Source organism: Myotis yumanensis, unplaced genomic scaffold (assembly GCF_028538775.1).
Source record: "Myotis yumanensis isolate MYYU_CA2020_CCGP unplaced genomic scaffold, mMyoYum1.0.hap1 SCAF_11, whole genome shotgun sequence".
NCBI lineage: Eukaryota > Metazoa > Chordata > Mammalia > Chiroptera > Vespertilionidae > Myotis > Myotis yumanensis.
The window spans coordinates 43,809,591-43,824,852 of record NW_027223762.1 but is presented as its reverse complement, the minus strand read 5'-3'; the positions used below and the strand labels follow the sequence as shown (position 1 = coordinate 43,824,852).

At 40.8% G+C, this 15,262-nt stretch overlaps 1 protein-coding gene across 5 annotated transcripts in view; it reads right to left on the bottom strand.

Moving 5' to 3' along the window:
- Positions 1–15,262, bottom strand: part of ALMS1 (ALMS1 centrosome and basal body associated protein) — a 137,686-nt gene that overhangs the window by 77,384 nt on the left and 45,040 nt on the right. For 4 of the 5 annotated variants that reach the window (XM_070429484.1, XM_070429487.1, XM_070429486.1 and 1 more), the window contains 2 exons: positions 11,036–15,202; positions 9,837–9,967 (listed from right to left, as the gene is read on the bottom strand). In XM_070429484.1, coding sequence (XP_070285585.1) covers positions 9,837–9,967; positions 11,036–15,202 — 4,298 coding nt within the window. The remainder of the gene's footprint in view (positions 1–9,836; positions 9,968–11,035; positions 15,203–15,262) is intronic. The other variant, XM_070429488.1, reaches the window with a different exon arrangement.

Below are 15,262 nucleotides of genomic sequence, written 5' to 3'. Positions count from 1 at the left end.
TTACAGAGAGACACTGGGTTGTGTGGCTTCAGGGAGAGGGCTGAAAGAAGAGCCGCCAAGGTCCCTGCGCCGAGTCCCTCTCCCACACTGTTCACAGATGCCATCTTTCCCAAGTAGAGGACTAGACATACCATCCAACTCCTTGTGGCCTTCACCTGCTCCACTGGCGCCCTGCGCAAGCATCAGCTGGCTGCAACCAGCCTGGGCCCGTAGCATGGACTTTCTCAGAGGTCCAGGCAGATTCAGGGGATAGGAGAAACTGGAGTTGTGTGGTAGGGCAAGGGCTTTTTTTCCCTAAAACATGTGAACGGCACCTCAGCTCTTTGCAGAGCTCTCCTCCCGCATGGCCAAACCTTGGCTTGGTTTATTTACCCTGGTGAACTCAGCTGGCCTCACACTAATGACTCCCTGTGGCCCCACCCCACCATAAAGAACCATAGGGCCCAGGCTGGTGGCAACTGGCCTTGCGGTACACTGACTGAAATTTCTGCTGAGTGGCCTCATACTCAGCACTATCATCAACTCTTAATCTGTATCAACCCAATCTGTATCTCTGGTGACCCACTGAGAACCTACCTCAGGAACTAACATACCACCCAAGGCTCTTTCAGTGGCTGAGCCTAACAGGCAGCCAAAGGCAGATCTCAGGGTGGTTCAGGACTTTTGCTGACCTGCCACTGGGCTCAGTGCTGGTGGAAGCCAGTCCTGGTACATAGGTTGGCACTTCCTATGTAACTGTGACCACCTGACCATAGATTGTAGTTAGTGCATGTACACCCAAGCCCTGCAGAGGCAGCCACAAACTGTGGACTGCTTTGTAGCTCTAAACAAGTAGCCCAAGCTGGTCACAAGCAAGCATCTGACATTGACATTCATTAAAAGTCCCTCCTGTAAGGACCAGAAACCAGTACACTCTGGTGGCAGGCTACAGGCCACATCAGGGCATGGCCAAATTAGCTTCACAAGCGGCACACCCAAAGGGAGGTCTCAGCAGGCACCAGATCCTATACGGGTGAATTCTGCTTTATGGGGTCAACCCCTGCACAGCAACTTATACACTGTGGTTGGAGTAAACCTCACAGCCAGCCAGCCAGAGACAAGCTAACAGCAATCGAGACTCAACTACAACAGGAGGCCTCACATAATATACCCAAGAAATATTACCAGAGCACCTAGCTCAGGTGATCAGGGAGACTGCACTAGTGAGCCCCACATGACACCCACTGCATAAGGTCACCATACCAAGAGTGGGAGTCATAGCAGACCTTCCTAATACACAAAAACAAACACAGAGAGCCAGCCAAAATGGGAAGACAGAGAAACATGCCCCAAATCAGGGGTCCTCAAACTACGGCCCGCGGGCCACATGCAAATACAAATATTGTATTTGTTCCCATTTTGCTTTTTTACTTCAAAATAAGATATGTGCAGTGTGCATAGGAATTTGTTCATAGTTTTTTTTTTTAAACTATAGTCCGGCCCTCCAACGGTCTGAGGGACAGTGAACTGGCCCCGTTTAAAAAGTTTGAGGACCCCTGCCCCAAATGAAAGAGCAGAAGAAATCCCAACGAACTAAATGAAATGAAGGCAGGCAATCTACCAGATACAGAGTTCAAAACAATAGTTACAAGGATGCTCAAGGATCTTAGGGGAAGAATAAATAAGCTAGGTAAGAACCTTAACAAAGAGATAGTAAACAAACAAAAAAAGATGGAAACCATGAAAAAAAAGTCAGAAATGAAGAACATAATATCTGAAATGAATACACTAGAAGGAATCAACAACAGATTAGATGAAGCAAGGATCAAAGGAGCAATTTGGAAGACAAGGTGGCAGAAAGCACCCAGAGCATTAAAAAAAAGTTTTTCTTTTAAATAAGGCTAGTTTAAGGGAACACACAGTAGTTAAAGTGTAACACTTTGGCATCATAAGGATATGAGAAGGAGAAATGAGAAAGCAAGGGATTGTGACTTATTCTAAGAAATAATGATGGAAAACTTCTCTAACCTTGTGAACACACACACAAATCCAGAATCACAGAGTCCAAATAAGAACCCCAAAAGGCCCACACAAAGACACATCATAATTAAAATGGCGATGGTTAAAGACAAAAAGAGAATCTTAAAAAGCAAGCAAGTGCAAAACAATTAATTACCTACAAGGGAGTTACCAAACGACTGTCAGCTGATTTCTCAATAGAAACTTTTTAAACCAGGAGGGACTGGCACAAAATATTCAAAGTGATGAAAAGCAAGGTCCTACAACCAACACTATTCTAACCAGCAAGGTTATAATTTAAAATTGAGAGAGAAATAAAGACCTTCCCAGACAAGACCTATTCCAGTAGGAGGTAGCCATTCAATGATTCTCATCATCTCTTTCTCTCTCTCCCTCCCTCCATCTCTGAAATCAATAAAAATATGTTAAATACAATATATACATATATATATATATATATATATATATATATATATATATATCTCCTTGCTCCTTAAGTTACAGTGCAATAATGGACTCCTAAATGGACTTCCTTGCTGCTAGGGGCACTAACCACTTTAAACTCTAGACCAGGGGAGGGCAAACTTTTTGACTCGAGGGTCACAATGGGTTCTTAAATCGGACTGGAGGGCCGGAACAAAAGCATAGATGGAGTGTTTGTGTGAACTAATATAAATTCAAAGTAAACATCATTACATAAAAGGGTACGGTCTTTTTTTTTTTTTTTAGTTTTATTCATTTCAAACGGGCCGCATCCGGCCCGTGGGCCATAGTTTGCCCACGGCTGCTCTAGACCATATGGTCAACCACTCTCCTCACCTCAACTGCCAAGTCATGCTTCCTATGATTGTTATCACAGGAAAATATCATGGCTTCATCTTACCAGACAATATTATTTATATCTTTCCCAAGAAAATTGAGTCCCCTTACAGATCTAAAATGCTGATGGTCTCACCTTCCAATATTTATTGGCAAACAAATCAGGGAGAGGTGAGTAACTGTGACCCCCTGACCATGGATAATCTTGGCCCATTAAAAGAAAACAAACCCACTATGCTGCTCCTGGACCACACTTACCTGCTGGATATGCAAATTCCAGCTGACATTCCAATGTGTAGAAGCTTTAATAAATGGCTCACATCTCTTGACAGGAAGTAGAAATAATTGCACTCAGACCCACCAAAAGAAAAGAACAGTGTGGAACTCTAGAAACTGGTTAATCCTAACAACATTAGAAGATGACATCAAGTCAATACAATCACAGCACTTAATTCTACTCCACTTTGGAGGAGGCCACCAATGAGCTGCTGACCCAAAGTCGTCCCATAAATTTTCACATGGGATAGTCACTGGGTAGTCACAACACTATAAAATGCACATGCTTGCTACTGTTGGCCTTACTCTGTGCCTTCTGTGCCATCTGGGTCATGGGACTTCTCAATCCAAGAGAGGCAACACTGAAAAGTTGCTGGAAGCACACAGCTCTTGCCCACAATTGCACCCAGAATGGGGAGATAATGTAAGTCAGGCACTAACTAACTTACATAGAAAGGCTGTACCTAAAGTGCCACCAGGTGTGAATACTTGCTGGGCGATTCAAGCCCTATCTTAAATGGGACCGATAGCACAAATGCTTATAGGCCACCAGCCATTACATTGTCCTAATTTCAACCCTAACTGGCTGACAGGCTTATGCAGTTCACACCCATCTCTGGTAATAGAGGGCCAAATATTAAATTGTCAGAAGCATATAACTAAATTTTCTTTAAGCCAAAGCTACACATGTGCCCCTGATCTTTACTATTTATGGATGGAAACCTCCTATGCCTTGGAGAAAAGCACTACCCAATTATTTGCAAGGTGCACCCCAAAATGTACTGAGAATTTGTGAGACTAGTAGATACTCCCAACGGTGCAAGCAAACACCAATTAGAGCATCCCAAATCTATGCAACTCTGCTAGGCCCCTTGGGCCCTCAGTTCCCCTCCTTGGTAGTTACCTGGGGGAGCCACCCCCCTGGGATAGCTCCCTCCACTTGCAACAACACTGATAATGACAATGCCCCAGCACACGACAGCGTAAGACATGACAGACAATCTGAGAGATGACAACATCCAAGCCCACACCACCACAGGAAAAAATTTCATCCTGAATGCTATCTCCACAACCTTCCACTATAGCATAGATGACACCCAGGAACACATAGCAGCTGGGATGGCAAAGACTGAAAAGGACTTGCTGAACTAAATGCTGTTTATCTAAATTCCCTGCTCACAACCCCTATAAGTGGCATTCTGCAGAATTAGGTATATGTTTACTTCAAGGCCCGCTTGCTTATCACTATATGCATGCTGCTCGAATGTGAGGTGGTACTATGACTGCTAGGCTGCTCTTCACTGCATCTTTTAGTTTTAGAAGATCAAGATGTGTTGAGTCTCAGAACCTTATTGGGGCTCCTTTAAAGCAGTTCACTTAGTTGTTCACCCTCACCACACTCATTAGATTGGTCCACATTATACATCCTACTGGGGGTGGGGTTAGTGAATTTCTGTTGGGAGGAACCATCCCCAGCTACAGATGCTACCATCACCACAGCACCCAGACACATATCCTCCAGGCTCATATCCACAGGGTCACCTGACTATACCACCCCAAGGAAACCCTTTCCCACTGTCACCATTCAGAGCTCTACAATCCTCCCATTCAAGCCCCCACATAGTCCTAATTTTTTTTCTTTTACTCGTCAAACTTTGTGTCAAGGTAGTCTACACATATGGTAGCTATATTGACTTTTGCAGATTTAATAATAATAAGAGCTGACAATTACAGTAGATCACAGTGAGCCTAATATTTTTATACAATGGGCTAAAATCAGAGCTCATTTTTTGGGGCCGCTGTAATTGCTGGGGATGTTATCAGGGTCAACAAAATCTTTTCCCCCAGTTAGTGGCCAACTTGACTGATTTTTTCAACACTGCCCCCATTTGACCAACAGAAGACACCCCATGTAACCTTGCAACTTGTACAAATACTCAACTGCTTCCATGTAGTACACTTGCCATACAGTATGTGGCACTTGGCAGGAGCCCCCACATGCCCTTTATAATCCTCCATATCTGCCCAGGCACCAACACAAGAAAGAATATGATCTATAACTTGTCCCAAGGAGCACAATCCCTACATCAGCCCAATCACCCAGGGGGAACCCCAAATTATATCAGCTCCCCAATCACACAGTTAGTGACCACTGTGTCTAGTACCCTGGTCCCATTATACATTCATAGTTCTTCACATGTGTACTTATCTTCCCCTCAAGCTCTTTGCCAACCCCACAGAGTTCTATATATTCATACCAATGTACTTTACTCTCTCTAGGGCTACCCTTACATAAATCACTAAACAGGACCCTCAGTCCATCTCTTTTTCTGCCCCTCACATAAAGAGCATGTGGTATTCATCCCCATTATGTTTGGAAGTAGGTCTGCTACTATCCCTCAGAGGACCTGGATTACACACCACCAGAACAGACACATAACAAGTTATTAAGGCAAACACCAACCTGTCAACCACATTGGCTGAAAATATTAAGCTGTACACCAAACCATAATGCAACAACATGATTACATGATTCCTTTTTTCACAAATCCTCACCCAAGGACATTTTTTTACTAATTTTTAGAGAAAGGGGCAGGAAGGTAGGGATGGAGGGAGATGGGGGGCGGGGGGAGAGATGAGAGAAATGAGAAACATTAATTGGCTGCCTCCCGCACAAACTATGACCAGGGCCAGGGATTGAACTCACAACCTAGGGTATGTGCCCTGACTGGAAATCAAACCTGTGACCTTTCAGTGTATGAGACAATGCTCCTATCAACTAAGCCACACCAGCCAGGGCAACATGATTTTTTAGTGCAGGTGGTTTTGGATAACCATTTAGCTTTAAATTATTTATTGGCCAAGGAAAGAGGCATATGTACTATGAGTCTATCACCTGCTGCATATATATTAATAATACTGGACAAAATAAATCTACAAAAGATGGCCCAACAGGTACCAATATTCCATAATCTCACCCAAGTTTTTAATCAAATACCTACCTTATCCATGGGCCTTGATTTATTTTCTTGGCTGCACCCCAATAAATGAGGGGATGGTTATGAACAGGATTTCAAACTATCATTTATCTATTGATGTTCTCTTTGGCATTTTTGCTTTACTCAAATGTTTCATATGCTAGGTGACCAAAATCCTGCCAGTGGCTGTTGATATCTGCACCATCTAGACAGTGCCCTTGATTTTCCCTAAACACTAATGCCTAGGCATCACAGGGTCAATTGTGATGAGAAAACAGCTATTTTGAGTTGCTGCCTAGATATTTTACAGTATGACAGCCCTGTTCACACCCAGAGCATAGACAGTTAGATAAGGACCTGAATTTAGGATTCCTGCCAGAAGTTCCCTCTTTGCTTTTCCCACGCCACCTTTAAAAATAACCACTTAGAACGGAGTCTGTGAAAAGTCACTGACCGCCACTTCAACCATCTTATAAGTAGTTAGTGCTTGCTACCCTGCTCTTTATCTCCTGCTCATGAGGAGGACTGTCCATCCCTCAGCCTGCCCACTCACCCAGGATTCTGAGATCTGTAAGTAATAACTCTTGTGACTTTACTTCCTTTGTGTAAGTGTATTAAAACTATGCCTTTAATCAAAATGACCCTGGAGGTTTTTCAGTTCCCCAAAGTGGAAGCTCTGATGCTGAGAAAGCTACCTGCCTAGCCCATGTGGGTAGTATGTGCCTACATTCAAGAGATTATAATCTGAATTTTTTAATTTAATACACCAGCTACAGGCTCCACAACACAGCATACTACAAAGAAAAAAAAGAGCAAGCATATAACTAGATATAGTAGGAATATTGTGACTACCAGACAAGGAATTTAAGATAGCTATGATTAATATGCTAAGGGCTCTAATGGATAAAGTGAACAGCATGCAAGAACACAAACACAATGTAAGCAGAGAGATGAAAATCCTAAGAAAGAATGAAAAAAGAAATGCTAGAGATAAAAAACACTGTAAGAGAAATGAAGAATGCTTTGATAGGTTCTTTAGTAGACTGCACATGGCCAAAGCTAGAATCTTGAGCTTCAGGAGAGTTCAACAGAAACCTCCAAAACTAAAATGTAAAAGAAGGAAAAACTCCAGACCAAAACATCAAAGGACTCCAGGACAAGATATTAATACATTAACAACAAAAATACCAAAAAGAGAAGAAAACCAAAAAGAACACCCCCCACAAAACCAGAAATACTACGCCTAGACATAACATTTTCAAAGTAAAGAAAAGCAAACATAAAGAAAAAAATCTTGAAATAAGCCAAGGGGACAAAACACCTTATCTACAGAAAAGCAAAGAATTACATCTGACTTTTCCGCAGAAATCATGCAAGCAAGAAGAGAATAGAGTGAAGTATTTAAAATGTTGAGAGAAAAAAATCCAGCCCACTTAGCATTCTATACCCTTCAAACTGAACAAGAAATAAGACTTTCTCAGACAAATTAAAATAGAGGGAATTTATGCCAGTAAATGCAACGAATGTTAACAGAAAAACTTAACAGAGAAAAATATTGGTCAAAAACTCAGATCTACATAAAGAAAGAAAGAACATCAAAGAAAGAAACAGTGAAGGTAAAAAAAAAAAACAAATACAACCTTTTTCTTATACCAAACTGATCCAAAAAATAGTTTGAAACATTGCTATGCATGCATGTATGTACATGTACGTATGCATGTGTGCTTGTGTGTGTGTATAAATTGAATGACAGGAAGGAAAAATTAGGATTATTTTATTAGAAGATACCACGCTACCTGTGAAGTGAGTGGTACAGTGTTATTTGAAATTGGTGTAGTCGTAAGTATATGATACAAATTCTAGGGCAATCATTGAAAATGTATAAAATGTATGTATAACTGACATCCTAAAAAATGAGAGAAAATGTAATCATAAAATGCTCAATTAAAACCACAAAGGGCCCTAGCCAGTTTAGCTCACTTGATAGAGCATTGGCCTGCAGACTGAAGGATCCCAGGTTCGGTTCCGGTCAAGAACACATGCCCAGGTTGCAGGCCCGATCTCTAGTAGGGGATGTGCAGGAGGCAGCTGGTCAATAATCCTCTCTCATCATTGATGTTTCCATCATTCTCTCCCTCTCCCTTCCTCTCTGAAATCAATAAAAATATAAATATATTTTAAAAAATAAAAAATAAAACCACAAAAGGCAGAAAGAGTGGAAGACAAAACCGGAAACAAAGAACAAGGGCTATAAGTAGAAAATAGTGACAAATGTGGAAGACACTAACCAACTATATCAATAATTGTTTTAAAAGTAAATTGTCTAAGCCTTGGCTGGGTGGCTCAGTTGGTTGGAGTGTTATCCCATCCACCAAAAGATTGCAAGTTTAATTCCCAATCAGGGCACATACCTAGGTTGTGGGTTCAATCCCCCAGGGCACATACAGAAGGCAACAGATCAATGTTTCTCTCTCACATCAATGTTCCCTTCTCTCTCTAAAATCAATGAAAACATATCTTTGGGTGAGGATTTTTTTAAAAAGTCTACACATATGGTAGCTATATTGACTTTTGCAGATTTAATAATAATAAGAGCTGACAATTACTGAACACTAAGTATTTTATAGACATTATTTCCTGTAAGCCATACCCAAACTCTCTAAGACAGGTATTATTACAACCTATTACTACTCATAATAGCAGACCAAATGCCCCATCAACAAGAGAATAAACTGATAATTTCACACACTGAACTACTTACAAAAATAAAAAATAAACTATAGCTACATAGAAAAATCTCAAAAAACCTAAGATTATATGAAAAATAATTCTCATAAGAATATATATCATGTTAATTCCATATATTACAGAATTAAAAACCATACTGAACAGCAAGAAAATCAACACATGTTATGATAAGTAGTAAAAGAGATATGACTGGAGAAGGGTACACACAGGACTTCAGTGTCATTGGTAACATTCTATTTCTCAAGCTGAATGGCTGATATATAGGAATTTCACTTTATTCCTTACATACATGTTTCATATCTATTTTGTAATCATGAAACAGTAGGAGGAAAATAAGTACTATTAAAAAGGAAGTGGTTTATACATAGACTATTTTAGGTCTGTGTTCCTAAGCAGAGGATATACATCTGAAAATAGCGGGACTTTATCGCCATCTCAAGATATCACCTTCAAGAGAAATAAGAGTGACAACAATCTATACTAATAAAAGGGTAATATACTAATTGGACCAGACATCTTCTGGACCACCTTCCAGACAAAGCCATGGTGGCAGGGCCGAGGCAAAGGTGGTTAGGGGTGATCAGGCCGGCAGGGGAGAGCAATAAGGAGGGTCAGGCCAGCAGGCAGGTGAGCGGTTAGGAGCCAGTGGTCCGGGATTACAAGAGGGATTTCCAACTGCTGGACATCCCCCGGGGGGTCCTGGATTGGAGAGGGTACAGACCGGGCTGAGCGACACCACCCCACTCCCCCGTGCATGAATTTCATGCACCGGGCCCATAGAATATTGATAAAAGTAATCCTCTTATTTCTCAGAGGAGGTAAATTTTTTCAACAGATTAATTTGGAATAAATCAAAACCTACAGAATCTAATCCTTAATCTTTTGAAGAAGACTCTTAACACTTTAAACCAAAGACTATCAGTTACTCAGCTAGAGTCATCAACACCCAAATAAGAGATCCAAATTCTATACTACTCTTTCACATTTTCTCTTTTCATTTCTAGATTTCTTTTATACCTTGGACAAGTCAGTTCTCTCATGGCCAAACAACTTTGCTTTGATCTCTTCTACTTTTCTCCTGTCATCTTCATTTAATTCTGAAATGGAGTAGCCACACTCACGAGCCATATTAAACTTCAGATTCCAGGCTAAAGAGAAAACATAAAAACACCTGAGATAATACAATGCAAAAGTGAGAATTTTTCAGTGATTAAAGAGCACAAAAGATCATCATTATACCTATTTAATGGCTCCCACATGCTTAGCAAAAAGTGTGTGCTCTAAATTATATGACAAACTATTAGAAGTTCTAGAGAGAGATCATTTCATTGAAGAGTCTGATTTTCTTAAACACACATTCTACAGATTTTTCTCCAACAAGGCCATTTTAATTAATATGGTATTTAATCATTTTTATTCCAATCTTCCTTTTAATCAGAACAGTCCCTTTGTCTTCCCCATTTGCTCCTGCTACAATTTCTGCCACTTCCACAAGAACTGATATTTTAAAATAAATAAAACTTGGGGAGTTTTTTTAGCAAATCAAAATATGCTTAAGTGATAAAAGGAATGGCTTAGGCAGTTCCTCTCAAGGAAAGATTCCCAGGTAGGTCTGGATTGCTTATAAGTTACCCTTCCAAATATATTCCCCACATTGTCCTGAATATTTTTTAATGGAATTCTACTATTAGAAATTAAAAGGCTTAATAAATATTCTTCCAACCTCTAAGCCAAGTTCTAGTGTGAAATACCTTGATTAGTTTTTTCCAATGTCTACCTAAAATCTGCTCCTAGAACTTTATTATCAAAGGGGACGAGAAAGTATATGCAGTTTTATTATTATACAGTGATTTAGAGCAGAGTAAATTGGGGTTTTTTTTTCTGCCTCCAAAATAAGGATACTATCACGAGAGGATTAAGGAAAACATGAGCGCTTTGGGAGTTAGGAAACTTCAAGCTCTCTACTTACTTTCCTCTCCTTCTGACATCAGAACTAACTTTTCCTAAGTCCCTAAACTCAGACTAGCACTATTAATCCTGTGAGTTAGCTGCATTATTGGTTAAATGGGCTTATTCTGGATTGCAGAAAATGCAATCATCCTAACAGTTCTATAAGAAAATAAATTTAGAATGCCAAATACTTAACTTTAAATAAATTACTAAACTACAATGTTTATAAGCTTCATCTGCTTTTATAACAAATAATCAGTTCCTACCTCGTGCTCGTACCCGGCATTCCTCTTCCTCTGCATTTCTGAGAATTTGTTTAGCATGATTTAATGAGGATTCACATTTCAGAAGGTTTTTCACGTGTGCAGCCAGTGAATCCACACTACTGCCACGCCCTTCATCACTCTCTGACACACACTCTTCCTCTCTACTATCTGTCATACTTGTCTTCGGTGAAGTACATGGAAACAAGTTTAGAAGAACATCAGAAACTGATTCAAAGGAATTACTGTCCCATGAGCAGGAACTTGCATCACTACTTGAATCACTTTTTATGATAGTCATCATAGGGATAAGAATTTTATTCCCAAGGGTTCCACTACACCCTTCAGGTTCAGATCTCATTACCGGTCTGGCTGCTTTATATTGCCTAAGAGTTTCATCTAATGCCATTCTGGCTTTGATTTCTGCTTCCTGTAGAGGACTTCTAACTGTAGTTGAACTAACAAACTCCCAATTTTCAATGTCTCCCTGGCATTTCAGATTTGTCTGTGTACTAATATCCTTCTGTAGGTACTTGTTTGGATTCTCTTTTGTGAATGACTGTCTCTGAGGCAAATCAATGTTAGATTTATCAGTTGTAGGGGGTTCTTTGAAGCAAACAACCTTCTTAGATTGAATAAATGAAATGTCATTAACATCTCTGAATGGCACAAGGGGAGCAGGAAAATTGCATCGTTTCAGTGCTATATTTTCTGCCTCCATTAAAAGTGTCCGAATCTCTTTAAGAGTTTTAGAACCATTATCTGTACCCTGGAATTCCTCAGAGCCAGTATCTTCAAAACCTGAAGGTTCTGGCTTATTTATTACAACTCTACCATCAGCTTGAGAAGTTAAGGGCATATTGTTTGAGATAATACTAGAGTTAGAAGAATCCAAATGATCTTTTGGCCTTTGGACATGGTCTGAAAGAAACTTGTGCTTCTCACTATGTGAATAAGTATCAGGGTAAACTGCTGATAACCCAGTAATCTGATCAGCTTGCCTAAGACCACTTGAGAACTTTAGGGCATCTTTAGTTAGATGTCTATCTGGCAAATTCTGCTCACAGAATTTACTTTGTTTTTCTCTGTGTGAAAAAAAATGAGGAGGAGCTGTTGGTAACACAGTTTTTTGGTCTGCTGGTTTAGGAATTGTTGATACTGTCAGTACATCTTCAGTTAGATGTTTGTCTGACAATTCCTGCGGATAGACAATATTAGATTTTTCTCTGTGTGAATAGGAACTAGGAAGAGGTATTGGTACCCTAGAATTCACGTCAGTTGATTCAGGAACAGATGAGATCTTCTGAATATCTTCACTACGTTGTCTAGTTGGCAAATGCTGTTTAAAGAAAATACTGGGCGTTACTCTCTGAGAGTAAGAATTAGGAAAAACTGTCAGTGACGGAGTCTGCTGGCCGTTTGGTTCAATCACAGCTAAATTCTTGGGTTTCTCTATCTGTGTGTAAGAAATGAGGGGAGCTGTTGGAAACTCAGTTTTCTGGTCATCCGGTAAAATCACAGTTGAAATCCTGGGTTTTTCTTTATGTGAATAAGAACTAGAAGATCCTTCTGGTATCTCAGTCTTCTGGTCAACTGCTGCAGGAAGAGCAAAAACTTTTAAAGCTTCTTCAGTAATATCTGGCAATTCCTGCTGGTAAAAAACATTGCCCTTCTCTCTATATGAGGGGGAACCTGAGGGGATTATTCCTATCCCAGTCTTCTGGTCAGTTGGTCCAGGAACAGCTGAAACTTCCAAAGTTTTTTCAGTAATATCTGGCAACTCCTGGTAAGGAATGATGGGGCCCTCTCTAGATGGGTAGGAAGAGGGCACAATTGGTACACCAGTCTTCTGGTCAACTGATCCAGGAATTGCTAAAAGTTTTGAAGCCTCTTCATTATGATCTGGCAATTCTTGCTGATAAGAAATGATAGGCTTCTCTCCAGGAGAGTAGGAAATAGAGGTTACTACTGGTATCCCAGTTTTCTGCTCAGCTGGTCCAGAAACCCCTAAAATTTCTAAAGCCTCTTTAGTAAGATCTTGCTGGTAAGAAATGATGGGCTTCTCTCTATGAGAGTAGGAAGTAGAGAATACTGTAGGTAACCCAGTCTTCTGGTCAGCTGGTCCAGAAGTAGAAACATTCAGAGCCTCTTCTGTGAGATGTCTATCTGGTAAGGCCTGTTGGTAAAAAATAATGGACTTCCCTCCAGGTGAATAGGAACTTGGAGGTACTGTTGGTATCCCAGGCTTCTGATCACCTGTTTCAGGAACAGCTGAGACTTTCAGAGCCTTTTCAGTTAAATGACTATCTGACAACCCTTGTTGGTAGAAAATGGGTTTTTCTCTATGTGAGTAGGAAGTAGGGGGTTCTGATGGCAACCCAGTCTTCTGGTCAGCTGGTCCAGAAACAGCTGAAACTTTCAGAGCCTCTTCAGACAAATGACTCTCTGTCAAGCCCTGTGGGTAGAAAATGGGGTTTTCTCTATGTGAGTAGGAAGTAGGAGGTTCTGATGGCAACCCAGTTTTCTGGTCAGCTGGTCTGGAAACAGTTGAAACTTTCAGAACCTCTTCAAGTAGGTGACTATCTGTCAAGGCCTGTGGTGAGATAATAATATGCTTCTCTCTATGTGGATAGGAAGTAGAGGGTAATGTTTGTATCCCAGGCTTCTGGTCAGATGGTCCAGAAATGGTGGAAACTTTCAGGGCCTCTTCAGTCGGATGACTATCTGCTAATGCCTGTTGGTAGAAAGTACTGGACTTCTCTTCAAATGAGTAGAACCCAGAGGAACCTGGTGGTATCCCAGTGTTCTGCTCACCTGGTCCTGGAACAGATGAAACTTTTAGAGCCTCTTCAGTGAGATTACTATCTGGAAACTCCTGCTGGTAAAAAATGATGGGTTTCTCTCTATGTGAGTAGGCACTAGATGGTCCTGTTTGTATCCCAGTGTTCTGGTCAGTTTGTCCAGGAATAGATGAAATTTTCTGAGCCTGTTCAGTTAGTTGACTATCTGACAACCTCTGCTGATAGAAAAAACTGGTCTCTCCATGTGAATAAGTAGAGGTTCCTGTTGGTATCCTAGCCTTCTGGTCAGCAAATCTATAAACAGCTGCAGCTTGTTGAGACTGCTCAGTTAGCTGACTCTCTGGCAAAGTCTGTTGGTACAAAATATGGGGCTTCTCTCCATGTGAGTAAGAAGTTGCGGTTCCAGTCTTCTGGTCAGCAAATCCAGAGAGAGTTGCAGCTTGTTGAGACTGTTCAGTTGGATGACTGACTGGCAACTCTTGCTGGTAGAAAATACTGGGCTTCTCTCTATGTGAGTAAGCAGAGGATACTATTGGTATGCCTGTTTTCTGCTCTGTGGATTCAGGAGCAACAGAAACTTTCACAGCCTGCTCAGTTAGATGATTTTCTGGAAATGTCTGTTGATAGAAAATATGGGGCTTCTCTCTGTGTGAGTTAGAAGTTGAGGTTCCTGTTGGTATCCCAGTCTTCTGGCCAGCAAATCCAGAGATGGCAGCCGCTTGTTGAGACTGTTCAGTTAGAGAACTCTCGGGCAACGTCTGCTGATAGAAAATATAGGGCTCCTCTCCATGTGAGTATAAAGTAGAGGACACTGTTGGTATCACAGTCACTTGATCAGCTGGTCCAGGAACAAATGGACCGTTCAGAGCCTGTTCAGTAGGAAGACTATCTGGCAGCAGTGGCTGAGAAAAAACATTGTGCTTCTCTCTATGTGTATAGGAACTACAAGGTACTGTTGTTTTCTCGCTCTTCTGGTCAACAGGTCCAATAACAGCTGAAACTCTTAGAGCCTCTTCGATTTGATGACTGTCTCTCAAGGCCTGTGGATAGAAAATATTGGGCTTCTCTCTTTGTGAGTAGGAACTAAAGGGCACTGTTGAAATTCCAGCCTGCTGGTCAGCTAGTTTTGGAACAGCTAAGGCTTGTAGAGTGTCTTCAGTTACATGACCATTTGCCAATCTCTGTTGGTTGAGAGTATTAGTATGTATACCAATAGTATTCTCCACAGAAGATCTTACAGCCAACTGAGAAAAGTCCTCAGAAGACAAGGGTAAATGAGATCCAATGCCTGAATCTCCAGAAGTGGTAGTGATGTCGGCTTTCAAGTTGGATTGGGTAATTTCACTTATGCCTCCTTTAGAAATATCTCCTAAAGAATAAGAAATTTGTTAATAGTATATATTGCTTTAATTGAAAAATATTTCTTGCC